The 26,899-nt window shown below is 25.2% G+C and overlaps 5 protein-coding genes across 9 annotated transcripts; 3 read left to right on the forward strand and 2 right to left on the reverse strand.

Moving 5' to 3' along the window:
- Positions 1 to 787: 787 nt before the first annotated feature.
- On the reverse strand, positions 788 to 6,000 carry LOC103573793 (O-phosphoseryl-tRNA(Sec) selenium transferase). Its single transcript, XM_008552999.3, has 6 exons — positions 5,912 to 6,000; positions 4,462 to 4,730; positions 4,109 to 4,382; positions 2,793 to 3,168; positions 2,228 to 2,724; positions 788 to 2,163 (listed from the first exon to the last, which is right to left on the reverse strand). Exons 2-6 carry the CDS (start codon positions 4,573 to 4,575, stop codon positions 1,898 to 1,900), a joined length of 1,527 nt encoding a protein of 508 aa, XP_008551221.1. The 5' UTR covers positions 4,576 to 4,730; positions 5,912 to 6,000; the 3' UTR covers positions 788 to 1,897.
- LOC103573797 (cytosolic purine 5'-nucleotidase) lies at positions 5,014 to 21,286 on the forward strand. 4 transcript variants are annotated; one of them, XM_008553005.3, is made up of 9 exons: positions 5,014 to 6,585; positions 12,849 to 12,952; positions 18,244 to 18,531; positions 18,628 to 19,051; positions 19,126 to 19,282; positions 19,403 to 19,643; positions 19,754 to 19,991; positions 20,082 to 20,201; positions 20,290 to 21,286. In XM_008553005.3, the coding sequence occupies exons 1-9, from the start codon at positions 6,367 to 6,369 to the stop codon at positions 20,446 to 20,448; spliced, it is 1,950 nt and encodes a 649-aa protein (XP_008551227.1). In that variant the 5' UTR covers positions 5,014 to 6,366; the 3' UTR covers positions 20,449 to 21,286. The 4 variants fall into 4 exon arrangements, with proteins under 4 accessions (XP_008551227.1, XP_008551229.1, XP_008551228.1 ...); XM_008553007.3 differs by lacking the exon at positions 5,014 to 6,585 and adding an exon at positions 12,432 to 12,603 and having other exon boundaries at positions 20,290 to 21,239; XM_008553006.3 differs by lacking the exons at positions 5,014 to 6,585; positions 12,849 to 12,952 and adding an exon at positions 14,831 to 15,368 and having other exon boundaries at positions 20,290 to 21,251.
- LOC103573795 (uncharacterized) lies at positions 9,020 to 12,172 on the forward strand. 2 transcript variants are annotated; one of them, XM_008553000.3, is made up of 8 exons: positions 9,020 to 9,117; positions 9,227 to 9,591; positions 9,662 to 9,787; positions 9,881 to 9,992; positions 11,297 to 11,444; positions 11,513 to 11,690; positions 11,757 to 11,879; positions 11,966 to 12,171. In XM_008553000.3, the coding sequence occupies exons 2-8, from the start codon at positions 9,234 to 9,236 to the stop codon at positions 12,154 to 12,156; spliced, it is 1,236 nt and encodes a 411-aa protein (XP_008551222.1). In that variant the 5' UTR covers positions 9,020 to 9,117; positions 9,227 to 9,233; the 3' UTR covers positions 12,157 to 12,171. The 2 variants fall into 2 exon arrangements, with proteins under 2 accessions (XP_008551222.1, XP_053595493.1); XM_053739518.1 differs by having other exon boundaries at positions 9,069 to 9,117; positions 11,513 to 11,879; positions 11,966 to 12,172.
- Positions 21,287 to 23,180: 1,894 nt separating the features above from the next.
- LOC103573791 (protein FRA10AC1) lies at positions 23,181 to 24,499 on the reverse strand. The gene is made up of 4 exons (XM_008552997.3): positions 24,267 to 24,499; positions 23,863 to 24,031; positions 23,641 to 23,800; positions 23,181 to 23,557 (listed from the first exon to the last, which is right to left on the reverse strand). Exons 1-4 carry the CDS (start codon positions 24,371 to 24,373, stop codon positions 23,259 to 23,261), a joined length of 735 nt encoding a protein of 244 aa, XP_008551219.1. The 5' UTR covers positions 24,374 to 24,499; the 3' UTR covers positions 23,181 to 23,258.
- On the forward strand, positions 24,335 to 26,661 carry LOC103573792 (hydroxymethylglutaryl-CoA lyase, mitochondrial). Its single transcript, XM_008552998.2, has 2 exons — positions 24,335 to 24,417; positions 25,474 to 26,661. The coding sequence occupies exon 2, from the start codon at positions 25,482 to 25,484 to the stop codon at positions 26,439 to 26,441; it is 960 nt and encodes a 319-aa protein (XP_008551220.1). The 5' UTR covers positions 24,335 to 24,417; positions 25,474 to 25,481; the 3' UTR covers positions 26,442 to 26,661.
- Positions 26,662 to 26,899: the final 238 nt, after the last annotated feature.

Genomic DNA, 26,899 nt, shown 5'->3' on the forward strand with positions numbered 1-26,899 from the left:
TACATAATTTATAGCTTCAAATTTTTTATTATTTTATTATACTATAATAGGTATATTGATATAAAGATTTTTTATTATTTTTTCCTTTTTTTTTTAAATTTTATTATTATTAATTTTCTCGTTCAAGAAAATTTGTGTGGTTATTTTCTTGTATTTTAATTTAATGGAATGTTTCGTATGGATTATTAATTCATTAATTTTTTTTATTTATTATACTTTACGTATTCTCAGGCCAGTTACGTAAAGAATAGGCGTATTGAAGGATTCTCGAGATCAAGTCAGTACAATGATTCACTTTCCGTAAATGTCATTATGCCATTTATTATATACAATACTCCGTTATAGTAAAATTACTGTAAAAAGCAACGATCAAGTTTTTATTTCGTTTATATTTATTTATCGCAAAAAAGATATATGTTGAAACAAAAAAACTCCAGAATATTGTCGATTATTTGAAATGAAAAGTTAATAATTTAATATATATTTTATTTACACAGGAGTATATGGTATTTAGTCAATAATTAATTTCTTTATTAATTTATTGTATATAATTATTATTAATTGTCTTATAGGCATCATAAACTCTGTTTGCCAATACATTTAATTATTCAATGAAATAATTGCAAACATTTATTATAGTTTATTTTATTTATCTTTAATTTCAAGCCACTTCTATAAATAAATTTGAATCTATAAATATTATTTTATAACAATAAAATAAAATGTTTTAAAAAGAATATAATATATTAAGATAACAGATAATAATTATACATTAAATAAGCTCAACTTTAAATGTAAAATTTTTATGCATGATTAACGCAATTAACTATCAACGTGTAAAGCTAAATTAATATCAAAGTCACTAACTAATATCTACATTTTATCGATTATAACATTTCTAAAGTCTCGTTGAGGCTCCAGGCCTTCATTTTGTGAGCTGTAACATTTCTTTTTATATTTTATTTACCCCCTAAATTCATGCAATTACTTAGCTCCATTATTTTTTTTTCTTTTTTATATAATTCACTCCATCAAATCTAGTTGCGATGCGCAATTATTTACTTCTGTATTTAATACTGAGAATTCTTATTATTCGTTTCTACATATTTCTTTTTAATTCTTCTTTCTATATTGTTTATCATCAAGCATTTAATGAAAATTTAATCAAGTTAAAAAAAAATTATACTAATTATTATTTATAATAAAGCCATATTGTTTTAATAATTATCGATACCACGAAGTCTATAATTTGGAGTATGTGTTTAAATATTTATATCGTATGAACAAAGTAATGGTGTTTAAATAGTTTTTTTTTATGTCTACCTTAATATTTAAATCATTCTCACTATTTTTTTATCGTATATTCATTCAATTGTTTAGTTATTTTTTATATTTTGTTTTTCAGTTTGCATAAATTTAGTTCTTATCGATAATAGTTCTGTTCTTAAAATTTATAATCAGTTATACATTTCAATCATATATTAAAATTACAATAGAAACAAAATTTTTAAAAGATAGAATAACGGCAGAAAAAGAAACTTAATAATAAAATTATTTTATAAATTTAAATAATAAATTCGTATAGATGTGATTGATCTTTGGTTGAGTATAAAGAAAAAAATGCGTCCAGCGCTTTTTTTCTTACAGCAATTTGCTTATTGCAATAACTTTAATTCACATTTTTCATTTTTTCACTTAATTTTATTAATGCATATCTCAACGCAATTGAGCAGACATATCAGCATATGTATCATTTTCATAAAATCTTTTTACTTATCATTTTTAATTTCAACAAGATTTTACGTTAGTTGATTTTATAGATACTATTTGTAAACAATGATGCTTATAAATTGATATTAATATGCTGATTCGACTGGCCAGTTGCGTTGATTACGGTTCATTTACGCAAAGAATCTTTACTGCTAGCACGGCTGGTAGACGCCGTACTTGATTCACCTGGACCACCAGGATTACCAGTATCACCATTAATGCTTGAACCAGCGAGTGATGCAGTTGGAGTTACTGGAGCTGATCGTCGTCGTACTTTAGTCAAAGCTTTATCCAATCTTTGTATAAATGCATCTACATCACTTCGTTTCATTCCTAATGCTGCCGCTGCTGTTAAATATGGTATGGGATAATTGCTATTGTGCGCTCCCCAACCTAGATTTTTTTTTTTTTGTTAAATTAAATTTTTAAAATAAAATATAACTAAACATTTACAAACCTTCAAATTTATGTGAAACAATATTTTTAATGTCAGTAGTAGTGATTACTCTGGCACCACTTACATTCCTAAGAAATAGCATAGATCCCAACATTGTTACTTGTTTATGATCATGCTGATGGCTAAGACACTGCAAAGTCATTCCCATAGAAATAGGGTTGCCTTTAGTATCTAATAATCTTTCACCATGTCTTGTAGCAACTTTTCCAAGTTCTTCTTTTAAATAAGCATACATTTCTTTTCTCTGTGCTATCAACTGTTTGTATCCAGTCATACCGAGACTCAACAATGTTATCATAACATCCATTGTAGAGCTAGCATTCGCGCGACCAGGATACATCTTTGAAATTCGATCCAGAAGATTTTTATCAAACGAACCGATAATAGCACCACCAACAGGAACGAGAAAATTTTTGTCTGTACTTTGAACGAAAGCATCAACTCGACCTTTCCTCGATGCTTCTTGAATTAGATGCATACATCTAGTGCTTTGTAGTCTAGTTAAAGAAATAGATAATTATGAAATTTATAATAAAATATTAGCGATAATATCTATGATAGTTACCCATATGCATTGTTAACTAGATGAGGAATATTATATTGTGTACATAACGCAGCAATGAGATCAACTGAATCACAAGAACGTGGTGCAAAACAGCTGGTAGTTGAAAGAACACAAGCAATGCTTTCACCAAGTGCAGCCATCTGTGATTCTAATCTTTGCATATCAGTTTTTAATTCATCTCCAACAATTTGCATCTCAATTACAATTGGTTCTAACCCAGCTGTTATTATTGATTTGAAACTTGATTTTTGATCAATTCGAGGCCAGAGAACGTACTTGGCTCGTGGTCTGTCGAGTTTTAAAGTTAACATACATAGTACCAAGCTCATGCCCGTTGCCATTGGTGATAAAAAACATCCAGCAATACTTTTAACACCTACAATAAATAATTTATTTTAAAAAAATATATATGTATTAGGGTGACCCAAAAAAATCGACTATTCTTTTCTTTCGAATCTCTTATGAAAATTCGTTGGTATAAAATGTTTTAAGAAGCCTCTCTAAAAATTAGATTGATAATAAATTTTCAAGAGGTCGCTCACGAATTTTGAAAATATTAAAAATGATTGAAATTCGGATTTTTTGTTTCTACGTTTTTTCTTTTTCGTGGCACCAATAGTTTATATTTGTAAAATCACGACTATGCTGAAAATTTCAGCCCAAAATTTGAATATTTAAACGGTGCTCAAGAATTTTGAATATTAACTGATAATATGTAACTAATACTTTGAATTAGTTTTTATATTTTTTTATAACTTAATTATTGTCATTTCACTAAAATATAACTTTTGCATAACCGAAAATATGCAGAAGAGTCTTAAATAATAAAATTTGGTAAATTTTAAATAATCGAAAAAACCAAAAAGTTGAAAAAAAAAAAATAAAAAAGTATGTAAATAACTTATTATTTATATTTCTCGGGTTATATTTCCATTCATTGTGATGCAAATTGATGGTGATAAAATCGAGAAGCTTTATTATTAATATTCAAGGGTTGCTCGAAAACGTTCAAAAGACAGCACTCGGAAACATTCAAAATTCTTGAGTGACGTTTAAATATTTAAATTTTGGGCTTAAATTTTCAGCATAGTCAAATGTTACATATATAAACTATATCTGCCACGATAAAGAAGAAATTTAGAACGAAAAATTCGAATATCGATCATTTTTTATATTTTTAAAATTCGTGAGCGACCTCTTGAAAATTTTTTATCGAGCTGATTTTTGGAGAAACTTCTGAAAACATCTTAAACCCTAATATGTATGAATGTATGTATAAATTATATGACATAAATAAATAATAGATTTAATCTTACCCATATATCGCATAACTTCTAATACTAGTGCATTTGACAATTTATACATTAGACTACTTCCTGCAGCTTTTGGTTGTACTTCTTCCAGATCACCCGATCGACCGATTCCATGTCCCATACGAAAATGACGTCTTGCTACGATACTTGATACAATACGTGATTCTCGTTCACCAACACTGCAGTTTAATGGGAAATTATTACTGTCCATTTGTGATAGATCCGAAAGAAATGCTTCTATTGTCGGATCATCCCATCCTTCTTCTGGCCATTTCCGCTGTTTAATATTTTAAAATTATCAATTCCTTCACTTAAAAAAAGTAATAAAGCATTTATTTAAAAAATTTTATACTAACGTGTTCGATAAAACTTCTTATGAGATTTTCCCGCGTTTTTTTGGCATTTAAGCCTTGTTGTACGTACGTTGATGGTATTAATTTCTCAGCCAAACTAAATGCTTGATTGTTCATTCTTTTAAATACTTATATATATATATTTTTTTGTATTACTTAAATTATTTTTTAATCAGTTCTTGTTTCAATATACCATATTTTCAATAAAGATTGAAAATATTATAATAATTTGATGATGAACATGGTCCTTTATTTTTTTTTTAATTTTCAAGCTAATAACAGGTTTTTATTAAAATATTAATATAAAAAGTTATTAATTATTATTATAATGTGCATTTGGTGTAAATTATAATAAATAAATTAAATAAAACTCATTTGCATGTGAATAATAAATATTTATTAAAAACATAAGAAAATAAAGTACATGAAATTGCAAAAATAAAGTGTAATAAAGTATGACAAAATAAATAAATGTATCACAAAATGTGCATAATAAAATCTTAAAATTAAATAAATTATGACATAAATAAATATAAATTGTGTTAAAAGTTGTGTTTCGTTATAAAATTTTTTATTTTTATAACTTATTTTTAAACATTATAATATTTAAAAAATGCTTATTTTAAATGAGAGTGAATGTAGCAGCCCTGATTAAACAACTGAATTAGATCGAATTAAACAAAATTGAATTTTTAAATCTATACAATTCAGATAAATTCTGTTAATTCGTTACCTACCTTAAAAAAGAATTCTGTCTGATTCGGCAGGAAAACCAGAATTAATCCAAATTGAAACGAATTCAAAAATGTGAAATCGGTTTTATTCTGTTTAATTCAAAAATAATTCTTGAATTCTTATAAATTCTGTCTTACCAAATTTAATAGAATATAACAGAATTGAGCAGAATTAAAATTTTTAATTCGGTCGAATTCAGTCGCTTAATCAGGGAGACGTTAGACAATTTACAAATTTGAAATAAATAAATGAATTTAAAAATAAATGCATGTACTGATTTTGCATTTTTTATTTTTTACTCTACGTACATTTTATTTATTTATTCTAGAATTTAAAAAATTGACAATTGTCAGCTATATTCACATTCATTATTTTAAATAAAATTATATGTCGGTAGAAAAAATAAATTGGCAGAATATTAACAATGAAAATGGGTTGGGCCTTATCATATATATTTATATTGAATCATGAATTTAATATTTTTTCCTTTTGTCAAAACATTTAAAAATTTTAGATAATTTTGTCGCACAACAAATAGTCAATTGTCATGTTATTGAAAACGATTTCTAACATACCGGAAATAAAATAATTATAAACGCGGGAATTATTTTTTATTTATCATTTTAATTCAATTTAGAAATACATATATATATATATATATATATATATATATTTAATTCTTTTTTTCTCACTCTTTTGATTCAATTCAACACTGTACCTTGTCGCACTGTCTTTAGGTTATGTGATACTCGAGGTCACCTAATGAGATTAATTTTACGCAATACACACGAACCGCGAATGAACGTAATTGCTTCGACACTGTTGAGGGGCGTAAAAACAAATAGTTGGTTAAATAAAAAACAAAAAAATAATCTTAGCTTCCTGAACAGATAAAAGTTTACTTTACGTTATTATTCATTTCTTTTATCTATAGTCTTACTAACGTGTTGTATTATTGTGTTGGTCTCTCTTGCGCTCTCGTCTCTTTTACATCCATATACATAAAATAAAAATTCGATCTATTATACCACTTGGCTGTTTTTATTATCATAAACTCACTACACTAGCTCTCTACTCTTATCGCTTTTGTTTCTTTTGATTTTTTTTTGTTTTTTTAAACTCGGTATATAATTAAATATCAACAATAAATACGTGGTTATTATATATTACAAAATGAAAGGATCGACGTTTGTTATTCGTGGTATAACTAAATTTCGCGTATTACCTTGGTGCTCATACGTTCCAGAGGCCAAGAACAACCATCAACGCCGGACAACACAATATACGGCGCCACGGACTTACTCCTCGGTCGCTATCATCGATGAAAAATCTCAACACACGCCAACAGCCAATTCTAATCGTCCGTTTATTCGTCCCTCAATAATCCGACAGGTGCAGGATCCTTTTTCTATATGTTTACATACACATTTTATTATTTTTTTTTAATGCATGGTATGAAGAGTGTAATAGATAGTTCTGTAGTTGGTTAAATATTTTATTAAAATTTAAATATTAAATTTAAAATTTATTTTGCCGCATTTAAAATTATAATTTCCGCTAATCAGTCAATTACCATACATTAGCCGGAATTTATATTATATTAGTCATGAAGTATTTATAGTTATACTGATAGCTATCATTTATTTTAATTTGTGACATCAACAAACTTCAGATTAATCATATTGACGTTTTTTTCTTTCTTTTTTCGTTTTAAATTGCAGCCTCTGTAAACTTTTTACACTTTTGTCTTTTGGTTGATTTGCTTACTTTTTGACGTTTATTATTTTTGACATTTGAATTCTTTTGTAATTTATTGTTTTAGTAACACAATTATTAAATATTTTCTTTTGATGCTACTTAAAAATATTAATTTAAAACAATAGAGAAAATACAACTGTATTTATTCACGTAATTTATATTTATGTTTTAAATTATAAATACCACACATGAAAAATCGCGCGTATTTTCAAAATATGTGATTCTTGAACTAAAAGTATCTGACCTCTAGTGTTTGCATAAGAAATGTGATTTTATTGTGATAAAATTCTTCACTATCATCAAATGCATCCATATCACTATTATTGATGAATTAAATAAAAAATAACAAACAAGTGAATCAAATGAAAATGTGTTTTTAAGAATAAAAATTTTTTTTGTGTTTTTTCAACGTGGATAGTAATAAAAATGTTTATGGCGTTCATTAATTCGAAAGTGATTTTTGAATCTATTTAAAAGTGTTTTTATAGCTAAATATTTACAAATATTTTTATAATTTTAAATGTATATATACGTAATTATATAAAATTAATTGTCAGAAATATTTGATTGCAGTAATGTTTCTTAACGTGTTTACCCATTAAAAGTATTATAACAAGTATTGATACACTTACAAAACTTGAATGAGAATTAATAAAATGAATCAGTAAAAATAATTTATTGTAAAAAGTTATTTTTTCTATTTTAAACAATTGGAATATTTATTTAAAAGAATGGAGATTTTGGAAATAGTTGTTTTATTATTTTATTTTTATTTATACAGTAGGTGAAAAAATAAATAAATAACATATGTGAAGTAAGTCACTGTTCTAATTAGTTATTATCTTATTATTAATACTTAACGTGGCTCAATAAAAGTAAAATTACAAAACTATTATTAAAAAAGAGCGTCAAGTAAAGAATGATACCGAAAATAATGGTGAGTGTGAATGTAGCAGACATCAGACAAATTTAAAATTATTAATAAACAGAGTTAACAATAAATAAAATAAAATTTAAAAAAATGCACATTTAAAAAACATTGAAATTAATAAGTGCTTTTTTTATAAATATTTTTTTTTAAAGTATTTACTCTACTTGTTTATAATTTTAAATTTGTCTGATGTCTGCTCCATTCGCACTCATTATTTATGAGTGTGAATGTAGCAGACATCAGACAAATTTTAAATTATAAATAAATGGAGTAAATAGTTGACAAAATAAAATTTTTAAAAAATGCACTTGTTAATTTTTTAATTTTTTAAATGCGCTTTTTAAAAGAAAAAAAACTGTTAATTGTCTGCTGGTTTCATTGTCATACAAAAATTAATCTTGAGCAGAAAATTTACGGAGTAATAATGAAAAGCTATAGAATTTTCAAGTAAATATATTAAAAAAATTTTTTTTTTCGGAATGTATATAAATCTACATTATAAATTAAAGCTTTTCAACTGATACTAATCTGTCTGGTTAATAAGGCAACAATTGCTAATTGTGTTTGTAAGTTGAAGACTAGATTAACCTCATTAACTATAATTAAAATTTCAAGTTTTATTTTCTATTCAATCATTCTCACTAGAAACTAATTTTAATTAAAATATCTGGAATCATTTTAATTTCATTATGATGCTTAATAAATTATGTATTTTTAATGTTAATTTTAAAAAATTTTATTATTTCAAAATAGTTTAAAATACATATTTTTCAAAAGAAAAAATGTATGCTATTAAACATTATTGCAAAAAAAATGACAGCAGTTTAATTGTCAATAAACAAATAAAAAAATATATATTCACTACCACTCTAAATTATGTCTACATTTAAATTCGTTCAATGTTGCTCAATCAACATGTTAAGATTTTTTTTTATTAACGTATCTACCTTTGGGATTCTTTTATCATTTTATCAATCATCCTTAGCACCAAATAGTATTTTTGTTTATCATTTTTCACCAACAAAGTAAGTTGACACAATTTAAATGATAACTATTACATAAAAGTAAGTAAATTTATTAATTATTTTGAAGAATTATTTTAAATTTTCATCCAATAGAAATGATTAGCAATAATTAAAAAAAAACGATTTCAATAATATTATAAATAATTTTGAAGTATGAAGTAATTTTTCAGAATATATATAAATATTACGAACGAAAGAAAGAACAATTATGTAAGTACAATTTATATACATATATAAGTGATTAACATTTAGTTAAATATATATATATATATATATATATATATATATATATATATATATATATATATATTAAATTTAGATTCAAGATGTTTCCTGTTGAGATTTGGGAAATAATTTTAAAAAAGGTTAGTGATCCATCAGCTCTCGTTGTTCTTCAAGAAGTTTGTTCAACTTGGTATTATATTATTGAAAAAATAATTAAAAATTTTAATTGGAAACGAACATGCATACATGAAATTGGTCGTAGCCATGTCCATGACATTATGATAAAAGCATTTCCATCACATTGTTTAGATGATTATCCAGTTATAATTGATGAAGATATCTGGAGAGGAACTTACTATTCTTTTTCCAAGTGGATTATGATTTTAAATGCTGAACCTGTATTAATGAAAATCGACTTTTCAGAGAATTCATCTGTTGTAACTTGTACTGCAACTTCAAGTAAGAAGAACAAATATAGATTTTTTTCTTTGCGGCTACTAATTTCATCAGTTGATTTTTTTTTTTACAGATGATAATGTAGCAATTGGAACCAATTCAGGATCTATATATTTTTACAATATTTTTAATGTAAATGAACCATTTTTCGTAGCGATCCATGGTGAACCTTTAGATCAAGTTGAATTTTGGTATAATGGTATTAATATAATCATGAAAATGAATTAATACTTTTGATAACAAATTATTTTCTTCCATAAAAAAATATTTAATTCTTCTAATTTTTTTCTAGATCAACAAGAAATACTTGCTGTTTCAAAGTCTAAGAATAATTCGCTTAAATTTTGGAATGTTAGCTCAAAGGCAGAATTAAAATCTTCTATTTCATCAGCACAATCAATCTGGTAATTATTTTTAACTATGGTACTTATGGCATGTGTTTCCATGTTTATGACCAGTTTCCACACGATTAATACAAACTACCCGGTCAAACTCTTGTATACGAGAATAGTACCATAGATTTCTAGCTATTGACCCTTGTTAGACCCCGTACACCCCCTAGAGCAACATAGATAACAGATATTATAAATGTACTGAAGTTTCAATGTGAACATCCACGGAAAATACTTAGCATTACGCTGACGGGACACAGATGAGTGTGGTTCATTCCTACAAAGAATTTTTCTACATTATAAAATCTCACAAAGTTTTTCCCTACACGAATCGACTCTACAGATAAATTTTTACATCGTAACAACTCAACAGAAGATCATTTTCACATCGTTCCATCTCTGCATGAGAACATCTCTCATATTAAAAATCTATGCAGCGATCATTTTTACATAGCGCTAAGTTTAAACAGTAGAATTTTCGTTTTGACATTTTATTTATAAAGTAGGTTAATTATATAAAAAAAAAGAATGAATGAAAATTAAATTAAATTATTAAAATATCACAAAAGTAATGATTTACCCCATCACAAATTTATAAAATCTAGCGATTGCTGCTTTTAAACTGGTGGGCTTGTATTAATTTTCTGTATCCATTATTATTTAATTAATATTCTTTATTGTCTTTATGTTTTTATTTTTAATAAAATATTAATTGTGGAATAAGACAACCTTGGTTCTATTAAAAAATGATTTAAAATGAGTGAAGATACAGCACCTGTTGTTGTACATAAGCCAAAGTGGAAATCAAGTTTAAGTACAGAAAAAAGATCGAAATTGATACGAAAAGTTAACACAAGACCACCAGTTTAAAAGCAGCAACCACTAGATTTTCTAAATTTGTGGTGGGGTGAATCATCACTTTTGTAATATTTAAATAATTTAATTTCACTTTCATTCATTCGTTATTTTATATAATTAACCTACTTTATTAATAAAATGTCAAAACGAAAATTCTACTGTTTAAACTTAGCGCTATGTAAAAATGATCGCTGCATAGATTTTTAATATGAGAGATGTTCTCATGCAGAGATGGAATGATGTGAAAATAATCTTCTGTTGAGTTGTTACGATGTAAAAATTTATCTGTAGAGTCGATTCGTGTAGGGAAAAACTTTGTGAGATTTTATAGTTGTAGAGAAATTCTCTTTAAGGATGCACCACACCCGACACAGATTAATTACATATACTGGATTATGAGAAGCTATTTATATGTAATTTAAAATTAATAAATTTCATAGTTTAACTGTATTTTTTAGTGTTGGTTCGATGTATAATTGTTATTCACAAAATGATGAAATCATTTTAGAACATAAGTGGTCATTAGACGGTATAATCTGTAATACACATTTACGATTTGATCTAGGAGATGCTACAGCAATTGGAATTTATTTGCGGAATGCACGAGTAAATTTTTTTAATTTCATAATATTAAAATATATATAACATTTATAATTTTTAATCATTTTTTATAGCCGTTATTATTATCTTATAAAAACAATAGTGAATTAAAATTATTTCTTCGACAAGATATGGCTTATGGATTATCAAGTAAATCCGAGAGAGTATTAAGGACACATTTAATTCCTGATGATTTTTGTTTATCATGTAAATTTTATGTAACATATTATAATGCGATACTTTTTGTCATTGGTAAGTATTTTCTTATTATTATAATTTATTTTTTTAAATTGCCGGTTGTTTTTATTAATATTTCAGAAAAATACTTATTCATTAGTTTTTCTTATGATTACAAAATATACGATATATTTTCATATCTTGATGGTTGCGTAACATCAATAATTACTCATGGACATCTTTTATTTCTTGGTTTAGATTCAGGTTTTCATTATATAATCATTTAAATAAATAATCTAATTCGATTGCTTTTATGAAATTAATTAATATTTAATTTTAATTATTCTTAGGCGTAATTCATGTAATTCATGCTCCGACTGCTGATTTCCTCCTGCATCTTAATTTTAATACTATTAAGACAAAAAGTATAAGAATATCTAATGATGAGCCCATTATTTCAATGAATATTGCCGAAGCCGAAAAAGATCCATATATTTTTGTAGCAACTAAAACAAAAAATTATCTTGTTAATTTCATTTAATTTATAATTTTCATAAGTAAATAGTTAGGAAATATCAAATTTTATTACTATTAATGATATGTTCAATGTATATAAGTAAAAAATGATAAATAAATATTATCAAAATAAAAAATTACCGAGTAATAATTTTCAAGCGTTTACATTTTTGATTTGATTCAAACAAAATTTTCTTTCCGTGGGAAAATATTTGAAATGAAATATTTTAACTTTCTCCGTAGATGGCGTTGTGGTCTAAAAATTTCTCTGCTAACTGCGGAGTCACTTTATTACATTTCTAATTGTTCCGATGACAATTGACAATTCTCAATTTAGTTTTTATTTTTTTTCATACACTCACCTTCTTTTTATCAGCGTTTTTCTATTCTAAAAGTTTGTGATAAGAAGTCAAATAAGCGGTTTAAATATTACTATTGAAAAATTTTATATTTACTGATTTCAATTAAATAGGTATGAATAAGTGATTTTTACTACATTTTTTTTTAATGATTATGATAACTAAAAATATTGATAATAAATCATAGTAACGTTGTATTTTTTATCTAAATGTGGTTAAGTGAAATTTGTTGTATATTTTTTCTTACAAAATTACAATACTGGCATGTTAAATATTTTTAACTACTATAATAAGAAGTAAATAATTTAGAAATCGTCAGTGACATTTTTTTTTTTTTTTTTTTTTATTCATTTTTTAGTTAATAATGGACCTGGAGAATTGTAACTCACATGCAGATGACGGCTCTTCACACCATGAAGATCCTAGTGGATACAAAAAGTGGTATCGACAAGCTAGCCAAAGGTTTGTAAAAATATAAATTTATTTATGATTTTTATAAAAATTATATTTTATTTAGCAAAAAAATTCATTTACGTTATTTCATGAAAATAGTAGACTTCCAAATTTTTTTTTATTTTTATAAAAAAATGTTACATTTTATGAGAAAAAAATCATCTGATAATATGATGATGCTGCAAGTAGCAGACGTCAGACACTTTTTTTATTTTTATAAACAAATTATTTATGAGTAGAATAAAATTTATAAAACACGATCTTGAAGTTAAGAGACAATTAACAATTTTCAGTTTGTTTATTCTAACAAATTAATTACAAAAAAAAAAAAAAACAACTAAAAATATGCACATGTAGAAAACTTAAATATTTGTTAGTACAATTTTTAAAACTATTTTTTTTATAATTTATCGTTTTAAAAGAAAATCCAAAAACTATTAGGCGTCGGCAAACTTAAGTATCATTATAAAACAATTTTTTAAAATTATTGACATGCAGTTTAAAAAAATTTTTCCATATGTAAGTATTTCATTAGTTGATTTAAAAAATAAATTTTATCAATGTTTGCTAATTTACATTATTGTATAAATTATTATGCTCAACGATTCTCGGAACACTTCCATATGGATTAAAAATGTTTTCTATTAATATTTACTGTTTATTAAAAAATAAAAAAAATTATCGGATGTTTCCTGCAAGATAAAATTTAATGAAAGTAATGTCAAAGTGTTTTTAATATAAAAATCTATACTCATATTCAATCCAAAATTGAATTTTTATAAATTTTGTTTATAGAATAATTATTTCAAAAGTATCAAATTTTTATTAAAACAATATGTTAAAAATAGTCACAATGCGAATGTATTTTTTTTTAATAATACTAAAAAAAAAAATTGATGAATAGAAACGATTATAAAGACATGCTAATAGATAACAAATGACCTTAACTGAAGTATAAGACTGTTGTGATATTTTCTTGGTTGTTTTTGTCTTATCTTCTTTTCAAAAATAAACTGATGAATCTAAGAATATATAAATATTCTTATTCAAATCAACTACATTATTCTGATTATTTCATTTGTGTTTGTTATCGTATTTATTTTTTTATAATTATATATTTTTTTTTATTTTTATAATTATGTTGTGAAACTGATCCGCATGAGTTATCTGCAGTATCAAGTAACTGAATAATAACAATTACTACATCAATATTTTGATAATATATTAATCATTATTACATTACTCATAAAATATTTTTTCTCATGTTTATTATTTTAATTAAATTGTTTTAGTAATTAATATGGAATAAATAAGTATCGATATAAAAGTTATATTGTAATATTTTTTTTTTCTATTTATTTATTTATTAATTTAAATTTATGAGTGTGAGTGTAGCAGACATCAGACAATTTTAAAATTATAAATAAATAGAGTAAATAATTAAAAAAATAATATTTATAAACAATGCACTTAATTTCAAAATTTTTTAAATCCGCATTATTTTTAAATTTTATTTTATTAATTATTTACTCTATTTATTAATAATTTTAAATTTGTCCGATGTCTGCTACATTCACACTCATTTAAAGTGAATGATTCAAATAATAGTTAAAATATTTTGTTGAAACGCATTTTAAATTTACGTACAAAAATTTATATTTCGAGGTCAGTAAGAGTTTAAAAACACGTTTGGAAAATATACTTTGTTCTACTTCATACACTTGCATCAGACTACATTAAAATATTTTTTAATGATAAAATTAATACGGATGATGACCTTTCAGTGGTTATGTCTTATCTTTTTGCTTCAGTTTGTTGCTGTATTAATACGCAACTCTATACTGCAAATACAAGTTTTGAAATTTATTTATCTTTAGTGTCACCAAAAAAAATATCATCATTCCAGTGGCGACGTGCCAAAGAGATGATTGATATAATATTTCTACAGGCAACACTACAGTTTGATAAATATTATTTTATATAATAAAATTTATTTATTCCATAATTTATTTATTATTAAACGGTGAAAGTATTTATTGTTGGTTTATTGAATTATAAATCGGTGGAGATAAATGATATATTTTACGCTGATAAAAAATTTGTCAATGAATATTAACTTCACTTGATGAATAACAATTGTGTTAAAAGCCTCAATAGCTTTATTATATTTTAATCAATTAGATAATTGATTCATTATTTCGGTATCATCTGAAATTATCAAAGGATAGAATTGATTCATATCTAAATTAGACTATAAAGTAACAGAAAATATGAGTGGCGGTACAAAAGTAAAGTTCGGTCTCAGTGTTTTGGACAATTTACTTGCCAGTGATGAAAGATTCAATAACAATGAAAGAGGTGAACAAGACTTTGTCAGTTGGGTAGATGGGGCCCGTATTCCTTATAAACGAGAACTTGGTCACAGGTAATAAAAAAACGGAAACAGTAAAAGTTAGTTTTATTCATTTATTTTAAATTTGTTCTTAGATTTTATGAAAGTTTTAATTATTATAAAATTTTATCACTGACTTAGTTTCTTTTTAGCATATCGATTGTTTTTATAATATATTATGCCAAGTGTTTTTTTCACCTGATATTATCATAACGAAAATGTTAAATTTAAAAGGTGCATTTTTTTTTAATGCATTTTTTAATCATTGTGAATTGCAAAAATAAAAAATTTATAATAATTTTACAAATTAAATAATTAAAAAAAAGTTTTTTTTATTTAAAATCTTAAAAAAGTAATTACTTTACTGCTTACAAATTAACTTAATTTCACAAATGCTTGCAAATTCGTCTGCGATTAAAAATTTCTGAAGAAAATCAATTTTTATACACACTAGACGTCAGTTGGATACCTAGATTTTTAAAAACTGTTCTCAAGGTTAAGAATATGGAATTAGGAACTTATAATTCTCCAGATTTTTATTAGATTGGCTAAAAGCCAACACAAAAACTGCCAACGATTGCACACGACTTTTAAATATATTTTTTTCTTAGTAATTTATCAAATTTTAATGAATTTTGCATAAAATTATAATGCAATAAACAATATTTTATTACGAAAGTATTATTTATTAAATATTTAATAATTAAAATTACTTATCCATTAAATCTTTATGTTTATTTATTATGAAATTGCTTATTTATACATTAATTCATTACAATAATATTTGAATTTAAATTATGCATTTAATGAAATTCATAATAAGATGGATTTTATAATTATTGATAATGTTTACTATACTATAAATTTAATACACTGTTGACACAGCTAATTTTTTAAAGCATTCGAAATATTTGCTCTTTTTTTATAAACTTAATAAAGTTTAAAAATAAAATATAATTAAACACTTTAAGTGAGATACTTATCACGTGAGCGCAATGTAAATTCTCCTGACCTTACACGATTTAATTGGTTTTCACAAGAATTTCGTGTGTCTATCATTAAACTTCATATATTTCTAAACCAGAAATATCTTACAAGGTTGCTAGAAAAGGCTTAGAATTATTGCCAATTCAAGAATTAATACTTGATTTATTTTGTGTACAATTCGATCCTAAATTTTTTACATGAAAGAGAATAATTTCAATGAAACAACTGTTTTATTAATTTCAATAAATAGTAACATTTATCCATTGTGATAAATTATCTTTATTCAATGAGTCACATCCAAATTTCGTTGAGATTATAACAAATAAGTAATAAAGTATAATACATATATTCATCAAAAGAATTTTTCAACATTAAGACAGCAGTTCAAACTTGTTCTCCCTCTCATAGAATTGATGATGATTTCCTGCGATTCGTTTGCACGTATAACTCATCACTCCCCACGTAACGTTATATTAATCTAGGATAGCTTTCATTATATTTATTGAGACCAGTCGTACACACGAAGCAATTCAGTCGTATAAGCTAAAGACTTCTACCGTTTATAGTAAACTTTATTTTACATTATAATAATAATAACAACAACAATAAGAATAATAATTTTATGTTTGTTAATTTCAATCATTTTATTTACAACTTTATAGCTTTGTATTGTTTTTAATAATTATTTCATCATATGTAATAAGACGTAATAAAAAAAATACATGTTGAAAGTATCCGCGATAATATTTATGAAACATTTTAGTGACAATAACAAGTTCGTAGTTTATGGCACTTGTGAAATCGATAAAGTATTGAGTTAATTAATTATAATAAGTGTTTTTTCCGTCATAATATAAGATTATTTTTTATTTATTTATGTTTTTATCATTAAATAAATAAATAAATTATGAAAGTTCAGGATATGATCTTTAAACGTTCAGCTCCTAATGAGTAAGTGATTTGACACTTTGTAATTTAATTTTTAAATAGCGCACATTTTTTTTTTTTTATTTTATTTTAAATAAATTTGAGAACATAAATTTTTTTTAATGATCTATAATATATAATTTATCTTTATCTATAGGTGGAAAATTTACGTATTATATTTTATTTTATGATTGATTACTATCTACAACTAATCATATATGTGTATATTAGGGTGGTCGTCAAAAATTAAATTTTCTCAGGCGCCCCATAAAAAGCTTCTTCTAAGTAAAAAGAACACGTGCCTCAGGATGACCAAAGTTTATTTCGATACAATCGCGGTTTTTTTAAATATCTCATAAAATATGCAGATTAAAAGAAAAAAATCATAAAAATAATTTTGTAGGAAATTAAATTCTTGACAAAAAATGTCATATTCATTTTTTTTATAAAATGTGAATTTATGATGATATTTAAAAAAAACTTTTTTAGATCTTATAAATTGAGCGTTATAAGGATTACAAATTTTGAAAATGACATTTTTCTATATAGAAACTATAACAAGCATTAATGATTGATATGTTACGAGTTACAGTGTTGTTTATATTTAAGAGAAAACGTTATTTTTAACATTCGTAATCCTTAAAATCTCAACTGATAAGATTTAAAAAAGTTTTTAAAAATATCTCCGTAAATACACATTTTATTAAAAAAAATGATTGTGAGCTTTTTTGTCCGGAATTTAATTTTCTACAAAATTGTTCTTATGATTTTTTCCTTTAAACCAAATTCTCCACGTATTTTTTCACTAAAAAAAAGCTTTTTATGGGGCACCTAAGAAAATTTAATTTTTAATGACCACCCTAGTGTATATATACATAAAATTATAAACCAAAAGAAATGAAAAATAGATTTGAAAGCCTATTATTTAGCATACAAAATCAATTTTTTTTAGTTAATTCTAATGATCACAATTTTATTTTTTTTTCTATCACAGAATTTTCGTCAATCGAAGTCTTCACTTGGAGAATATTAAATTCTATGGATTTGATATGGATTATACTTTAGCAGAATATAAATCACCACAATATGAACAATTGGGTTTTGATTTACTCAAAGAACGTTTAATTTCATTGGGTTATCCACAAGAGATACGTGCATTTGAATATGATCCGAGTTTTCCAGTTCGAGGATTATGGTTTGATACACTCTACGGCAACCTTTTGAAAGTTGATGCTTATGGAAATATTCTTGTCTGTGTTCATGGTTTCGAGTTTCTCAAACAGTTAGTAATCTACTGCATATTTTAATATATTTATTTTTTTGTTAAAATAGGTAAAAAAAAAAAAATAATAATTCAAAATATTTTATAAATATTTAGCTCTCAAGTATACGAATTATATCCAAATAAATTTCTTCAACTCGACGAATCACGTGTCTACGTTTTAAATACATTATTTAATTTACCAGAAACTTATTTACTGGCATGTTTGATAGACTTTTTTACAAATTCACCTCAATTTTCACGTGAAAAAACAGGTGTAAAAGAAGGTGAACTTACAATGAGTTTTAAGAGTATTTTTCAAGATGTAAGAAATGCTGTTGATTGGATTCACATTCAAGGTGATCTTAAGTCAAAAACAATTGAAAATCTTGATGAATACGTTAAAAAAGACGAAAGATTGCCAATGTTTTTAACTAGGATACGTGAAAGTGGGGCTAAAGTTTTTCTTCTGACCAATAGTGACTATAATTTTACCAATAAAATTATGACTTATCTATTTGACTTCCCGCATGGTGCTAGGGTATGAAACAATTTATTATAAAAAAATGTCTTTTGCAGTAAAAAGTAATTAAAACTTTTAAAAATATTTTATAGCCTCATGAACCGCATAGAGATTGGAAAACTTATTTTGATACCATTGTAGTTGACGCAAACAAACCATTATTTTTCGGTGAAGGCACTATTTTACGTCAAGTTAATACAAAAACAGGCGCGTTAAAGTTGGGAACACATAAAGGACCACTTCATACAGGTAATCAGCATTTTTAACGTAACATCATCAATTATACAAGCACTAGAAATCTATTTTGAATTCCACAAGGTCTTATAATCTAATCCATAATTCATAAATTTTTTGTCTCATACATATTAGGTGAAGTTTATTCTGGTGGATCATGTGATGTTTTTACTGAGATGATTGGAGCTAAAGGAAAAGATGTTCTTTACATCGGAGATCATATTTTTGGTGATATTTTAAAAAGTAAAAAAATACGTGGCTGGAGAACTTTTCTTATTGTTCCTGAATTAGTTCAAGAGCTACACGTTTGGACAGATAAATGTCAATTATTCGCTGAATTACAAAATCTTGATGTTATGCTTGGAGAAATGTACAAGTATGTATTATTTATATTTTTTTTATTTTTTCTTCATTCTTGTTTTTTTTTCTTTTATCCTTAAATAATCAATTTTAAATATTTTTTGTTTAAATTTTATATTATCGTAGAAATTTAGACAGTAGTACTAATGAAAAGCCTGATATATCGAAACTACGAGCTTCTATTAGAGACGTAACGCATAAAATGGATTTGGCTTATGGAATGATGGGCTCATTATTCAGAAGTGGAAGTAGACAAACATTTTTCAGCAGTCAAGTTGTAAGATATGCCGACCTTTATGCAGCAACTTTTCTTAATCTTATTTATTATCCATTTTCATACATGTTTCGTGCGCCAGCAATGCTGGTAAGTTTATTTTATTTTATTTATTATAATTTCACTCTTTCCACATTAAAATTATTCATTAATATTTTTTTTTTTTTGCGGCATTATTAGATGCCACATGAAAGCACTGTAGCTCATGAGCAACGTTTTGTAATGGAAACTCCAATGATTAGTAGATCACGAACTTTTAAACTCACTGACGAAGATGAAGAGCAGAACAATATTATGACTGTAAGTATAAAAGTTATGATCATAAAATTTTTTTCATGAGTTCAGTTTAAAAATGAATTACTAAATTTATTGAATTCTATATTTTTAGAAATCATTAGAAACTGAAAATAATGGTGCGATTCCACATGCAAGACCAGAAACTCCGCGTAATGTTACACATACACATGATGAAGATTGCAGCGATGAGGATAGTGACTCACAAAAACAAAATCCATCCAGATCGTCAAAAAAAATTGATAGTAATTAATACGAAATTAAAAAAAAAAAAGTTCATAATTTTAGGAACCATCTACGTGTTTGAGCTGTAGAAATCTCAAACAAAACTTATGTAGAAGCACAATCAGAGACTGAGATAGCTAAAATCAAGTTTAAGTTAGTTTAAATAATCTTAAACAATTAATAGTTCAATCGTTAAGGTTGATTCGTTGCTATAATTTAAAAACAAAATAATGCGTTTAAATATATATCTATTCAGCTTTTCCGTTAATTAAAAATTTCAATTAAAATTAATTGACTATTTTGACACCAGTTATTAAACACTTATTGTAAATATCTTGTTGTTAACTAAGATTATTTAAAATACATCGAACTTTAGTGTTTTTACTAGTAAAAAAAAAAAAAAAAGAGATTAAAAAGGTGCCTAATCATAGCTATCGTAATAACAATCATTAAACCATTTTATTCTATGTTTAAGAAGCTCACTATTTCAGTCTAATCTGTTAAAAAAATAAATCTTCCCTACTTTAAAAATGTTTAAATTGACGATAATGTTATAAAAAAAAATTCAGCCAATGTTATTCTATGTTTGTTTACTAATTCATGCTCGAAATTTACTTTTATTATATAATACATATTATTATTTTATGTAAATAAATGAAATTTAAAAACTACATAAGTGTATAGAAGAAATTAATAAATTTGTTTGATTTTTTTTTACTTTAATTTAAAATATTATATACGTATATATAAGCCGAACTTTTTTTATCAATATAGAAAATAAATTATTAAAATTATTATTGCTCAAATTTTATAAATAAGCTTGAGCATTTTTTAGGTTTATCGAAATTATACGTATTTTTCGAAATTGTTAGCAGAATAAAATTGTAAATTAACATGTATATACATACATTAATTAGTTTTACTAATTTACATCTACATAATTTGATAATTAGTAAGCCCTAATGAAGATAATTTTAGATACAAGATTTTTTCAACTCAATAATCATTTAGAATAAAAAATGTTTGCAATATAGTTTTCTTGAATATAATATTCGTAAGAGTAAAATTATATTTGAATATGTCAATCATACGAATATGGTAAAGTTAATGCTAGTAATTAGGAAAAATATTTATGTACCGTATTATTGTAATAACACTTGGAATAATCATAAATTTATAGTTGAATTGTATCGTGATGTTCTTATATAATATTATATTAAAAAAGTGCAATCTTGTGTACATATCATTGAAAATTTTTCCCATTAATATTTTCATCTAATTTAATTTTAATGTTAATAGCAAACTTATTATTTATTTATTCAACGACCATCGGCTATACACTAACGATTACACAATCATAAAAAAGATAAGTAAGTAGATAAAAGTAATATAAAACAATTCAAAGTAAGCATAAATAATCTACAAAAAGATTTAATACTTAACATTTCAATAGTACTCTAATATTATTAGCTGAGAATGAGGCAATTGTATTGCCAAAAAAGTTATTGTCTGAACAATGGTTTAGTTTATTTATTTACGATCATGGAGCTGCTGTTCCTTGAGATCAAATATACATATTATTTTATTATTATTAGTGACAACAGTTAAAATGAACTCAAAAGAATACAATATAATTTTCAGACGCTTACTCACTCATTCTAACAAATACAATAGTTTAATCTCTCAATGCTTTACTGATTATCTAGAACCATTAAATACAAATAGCATGTACTTTGAAATTCATCTAAAAGTTACTGGTATCGTAACTTCGATTGGAATCGGGTTCCAAAAATTTCAACCCGTTATCAAAAATTACTTCTGGTAAGTTGTTGTTGTTCGAGCAAATGGAACTAGAAGAGTATCCGTCTTGGTGAAATCTCGACGAGATGCAGCGTTTGGCCTAGGGACTAATTGATGCCCAAAAAGACCTAGTCGCATAAGACATAGAGCTTTATAAAATTCGCACGAGACAAGCTGTAGCCTACGATTATGAAGTGTTAGCCATCCTAGTTGATGTCGATGCCACGATATATGCTCATCTCTTTTAATTTGCAATACAAAGCGTACGCAGTTATTTAATGAAACTAACAATGATCTCTCGAGGTCCACTGTTAAGTTCGTGAGTGCACAGTTGCAATAGTCATATACAGGCATTACTAGTCCGGTTACCAGCCTATGTTTTAATGGTATTTTTAGATTAGAATCATTTAAACGAATCCTATAAAATCCTAAATCAATGGTGATTGACTAGTTTTGATATTCTATTAAGCGAACCATAAGCGTAATTTATAGTTGATTTTTCTAAAACTAGGTCTATAGGACCAAACAGTTTAAATATTTCAGGGAGATTTATTTGACTGTTGATAACTTTATAGGTCAATTCCGCAATTACCCTTTGACTAGACAGGCTGCGGATTTTATTTAATTTACGCCAATCGGCATTATATATAAACATTAATCATAAAAAATTAATCTTATTAATTTAAAGACAAACAATAGATAAATTATTAAGCAATCAATCATAAAGACATTACTCAGATGAAAATTATTACGCAGAATCAACTAGTACATAATAATTTTTATACAATCGCTAAAAATGATGAGAAAGATCCTCCACAGAAATTGATTTTAAATTAGAAACTAATTTCACTAGCGCTAAGTGGTAATCCATTAAATCTAGTAAAGTGTGACAGAAATTCAACAAACTTATATTGTGTTTACTACATTATTTAATTATTGATTGAGAATAAACAATTTTTCTTTAAAATACTTTTAATTATTTCTATAAATTTTTCGATACAAAAGTATTCGATTAGATTTACATTTAAAAGAAATCAATTATAATAAAAGATCAGCAAGATATTCTTCAAATTCTTCTTCACGTGATTTTTCAACACTTTCAGAGACATTACCCTTCCAAATTTCCGATGCATTATTACCAGAACTTTCTTTATTGTCATCTTCTTCAGGTTCTATTTTGACAGTAATTTCTGGATTTTCTGTTGAGCTGGATGCATTTGACTGAGTTTCTAATTTACGCGGTGCTGTACCTAAACGTTTTAATTCTTTCTTCTTTTTATGAACTTCTTTCTTTTGGAAACGATAGTTGAGTTTCACTGAACACTCTGGACATAATCCTACAAACGTAAAAAAATTTAGATAAGTATTCAAAGTAACATTATTTTAAACAATTGAATAAAATTTATTTTCAAAAACATACGTAATTTAACTAAAGCATTCTTCTTTTCTCCTCTTTCTTCATAACCAAAATTAACTTCCCAAGACTTTAATTGTTCTTTAGTCTGACATTTTTTACTTCCACATTCAAATTGACCTTTTCCAATAACAACTTCTTGTTCTGTTCTCCATCTTAAAGCCACCTGTATCAAATTCAAAAATTATTATAGTTATTATGAATCAGTATAAAAAAAATCTAACAAACCTTGTTATATTTATAATAAGTCAGGTCACAAATACAATACTCCTTAAATAATTTATCGTAATATTTTTTGGCAAGTCGGGCTTCCCAAGTGTCTGGAGTATCCTGTTCTTCATCCCAAAGAAATCTGTGATTCTCCTTGATGACATCGTAATCAGTTTTATCCCGGGACCTCGAAAAACACTCCGAAACATCAAGAGCTGTTTAAATTAAGATTATATACTATATTTATTAATTTTTTTATCTTTATTTTTTCCTTCTGACTAACAAGATAAGAAGAACTGTTTTAATATTCTCAACTGATAAACAAAATGTTATGCAATTAATAAATTATAATTATCTACATTATTCGTATAAAATATGAAAAAAAAAATATAAAAATGTGACGTCTTATTTGATCAACATACGTGTCTCGTTTAAGGTTTAGTGCAGAACCTCCTTTTAATAAAAAATAATCATTTATTATTTTTTTGTGTCTATCGTAAGCTGATAAATGCGCATATGCCGGAAACATTTTATACAAATTAATTAAGTTTTTTTTTTTTAATTTAAAATAAGGTAATTTAATTATTTAAATAAACTTTCTTGTTATAGAAATACACAAAATACAACTTTATATATAAATTTGTTTTACGTTATATTGATTTATATATATTTTCGTATATATTTTCACATTATTATTATTATTATTTCTCCTTACTAAGTCTCTCTCTGATGGCTAGAAATGAAACTAAAAATTTTTTAAAATTTAAATTAGAATTTCTCATGAGTGTAAATGTAGTAGACATACGATAATTTTTCAAATATATAACAAAAAATTGAATAATTAAAATAATAAAATTAACAAAAATGCATTGACTAAATTTTGAATTCTCTAAACATGCATTCCCGTGTAAAAAAAATTCGTTCCAAAGAGATTCCAAAAACGTTTCGCATGTAAAACTGCTAAACATGAGACAGATTAGAACTTCAAATGGAACTTTTTTGGAACGTTAGTTATTTTGATGGTAAAAAAAAAGTTTTTATGAGCAAGTTTAAATTCAAAAAAGGACGTTCTTGGAAATTTTTTGGAATTTTTTATGGATATTCCAAAAAAGTTCTAGAATCACCACAATTTGACCTTTTTCTGGAGCTAAAAAAGACGTTCAAAAAATATCCCATAATTGTTCAAAAATTACTACTTTTGACTTTTTTATAGACTAAAAAAGACGTTCTGAAAACATTTCAAAATCACTATTTTTTAAACTTTTGTAGAATAAAGACGTTTTAAAAACATCGCCAAAATCGTTCAAAAATCACTACTTTTAAATTTTTTATAGAATTAAAAAAAAAGGTTCAACAACGTCCACTTTTGGCTTTCAATTTTTCATAAAAACATTTTTTTTAACATTAAAATTGCTACCGATCGAAAAAAGTTCTATTCGAAGTTCTAATCTGTCTCATGTTTAGAAGTTCCACATGCGGAACTTTTTTGGAATCTTTTTGGAACGAATTTTTCTTACACGGGTTTTTTTATTTCTATTTTATAAATATTTCAATTTATTAATTCAAAAGTTTTAAAAACTGTCAGATGTCCGCTAGCTATACTATCATAAATTTCTTACTTTTTTACAGATTTTAAAATGTTATCAAGAAATATTTGTAATACATCAAATCGTATAAGAAAATTTAGTAACTATGTCAAAATTGTTGAAGTAGGTCCAAGAGATGGTTTACAGAATGAAAAAAAAATATTATCTAGTTCAATTAAAGTCGAATTAATAAATAGATTATCAAAAAGTGGATTAAAAACTATCGAAGTAACAAGTTTTGTGTCACCTAAATGGATACCACAGATGCAGGATAATGCAACAGTATTTAAAAATATATATAAAGAAGTTGGCGTTAGCTATCCAGTTCTAATTCCAAATTTAGAAGGATTAAAACGTGCTCTTGAAGTTGATGTACAAGAGATTGCAATTTTTGGTGCAGCTTCTGAATCTTTTTCTCATAAAAATATAAATTGTTCAATTGATGAAAGTATTAATCGATTTAAAGAAGTAATTATTGAAGCACAAAAACATAAACTTAAAGTACGTGGTTATATTTCATGTATTGCGGGATGTCCATATGAAGGAAATATTAAAGCATCTGCTGTTGCAAATATTGCTGAAAAAATGTTAGAACTTGGTTGTTATGAAATATCACTTGGTGATACTATTGGAATAGGTACTCCTAAAAAAATAATAACTGTATTAAATGAAATAAAACATCTTTCAATTATGGGTAATTTAAAAGAATTTGCCGTTCATTGTCATGATACTTATGGACAAGCTTTAGTAAACATTTATACAAGTCTTGAATATGGGATAAGAGTTTTTGATTCATCAGTAGCTGGACTTGGAGGATGTCCTTATGCTGCTGGTGCTTCAGGAAATGTTGCTACTGAAGATCTACTTTATTTACTTAATGAACAAGGATTTAATACAGATATTAATTTAAATGAAATTATTAAAATTGGTGATTGGATAAGTAGTAAATTGGGAAGAAGCAATCAGTCAAAAGTTGGAGTTGCAAGTATTGCGTCAAAAAAATTAACATAACTTGAAATTAAGGCCGTTCTTAGACAGTACCCCCGACTTTTTAAAAATTGTCAATGATTTTCAATTGTCATAAGCATATCAAAATTTAATTAATTAATTAAAAAAAAAATTGAAACCTTGATTAAAAAAAGGCCATATAAAATTTAAAAAAAAATTAATTACAGTTGATTCAATTGGGAGTTAAGCGAAATTTATTAAATAAATTTTAGCCTACAAGATTTAAAAATTCGAATTAAAAAATTGACTTGAAGATTTTACTGAAATTTATTTAACAAACTTTGTTTAATTCCAAATTTATATTAACTATAAGTAATTTTTATAAAATTCTATATCTCGGCGGAATTACTTTTACATTGTCCTTTTTGCAATTAAAGTTTCAATTTTTTAAAAAGTGGGGGGTATTGTTTAAGAATGCCCTTAAGTTAATTATTAAAATATCATAGAAAAACTTTGTATGT

Source organism: Microplitis demolitor, chromosome 5 (genome assembly GCF_026212275.2).
Source record: "Microplitis demolitor isolate Queensland-Clemson2020A chromosome 5, iyMicDemo2.1a, whole genome shotgun sequence".
Taxonomy (NCBI): domain Eukaryota; kingdom Metazoa; phylum Arthropoda; class Insecta; order Hymenoptera; family Braconidae; genus Microplitis; species Microplitis demolitor.

Coding starts and splice junctions, on each gene's coding strand:
- LOC103573793 (XM_008552999.3), bottom strand. CDS start 4,575: ATGAACAATCAAGCATTTAGTTTGGCTGAGAAATTAATACCATCAACG. Junction 3,169..4,108: donor AGAAGTTATGCGATATATGG/GTAAGATTAAAT, acceptor TATTTATTGTAG/GTGTTAAAAGTATTGCTGGA. Junction 2,164..2,227: donor TGTTTCACATAAATTTGAAG/GTTTGTAAATGT, acceptor AAAAAAATCTAG/GTTGGGGAGCGCACAATAGC.
- LOC103573797 (XM_008553005.3), top strand. CDS start 6,367: ATGAAAGGATCGACGTTTGTTATTCGTGGTATAACTAAATTTCGCGTA. Junction 6,586..12,848: donor GTCCCTCAATAATCCGACAG/GTGCAGGATCCT, acceptor TTCATTTTTTAG/TTAATAATGGACCTGGAGAA. Junction 19,052..19,125: donor ACTTCCCGCATGGTGCTAGG/GTATGAAACAAT, acceptor AATATTTTATAG/CCTCATGAACCGCATAGAGA.
- LOC103573795 (XM_053739518.1), top strand. CDS start 9,234: ATGTTTCCTGTTGAGATTTGGGAAATAATTTTAAAAAAGGTTAGTGAT. Junction 9,788..9,880: donor AGTTGAATTTTGGTATAATG/GTATTAATATAA, acceptor ATTTTTTTCTAG/ATCAACAAGAAATACTTGCT. Junction 11,880..11,965: donor ATTTCTTGGTTTAGATTCAG/GTTTTCATTATA, acceptor AATTATTCTTAG/GCGTAATTCATGTAATTCAT.
- LOC103573791 (XM_008552997.3), bottom strand. CDS start 24,373: ATGTTTCCGGCATATGCGCATTTATCAGCTTACGATAGACACAAAAAA. Junction 24,032..24,266: donor CTAAACCTTAAACGAGACAC/GTATGTTGATCA, acceptor GTGTTTTTCGAG/GTCCCGGGATAAAACTGATT. Junction 23,558..23,640: donor GAATGCTTTAGTTAAATTAC/GTATGTTTTTGA, acceptor TTACGTTTGTAG/GATTATGTCCAGAGTGTTCA.
- LOC103573792 (XM_008552998.2), top strand. CDS start 25,482: ATGTTATCAAGAAATATTTGTAATACATCAAATCGTATAAGAAAATTT.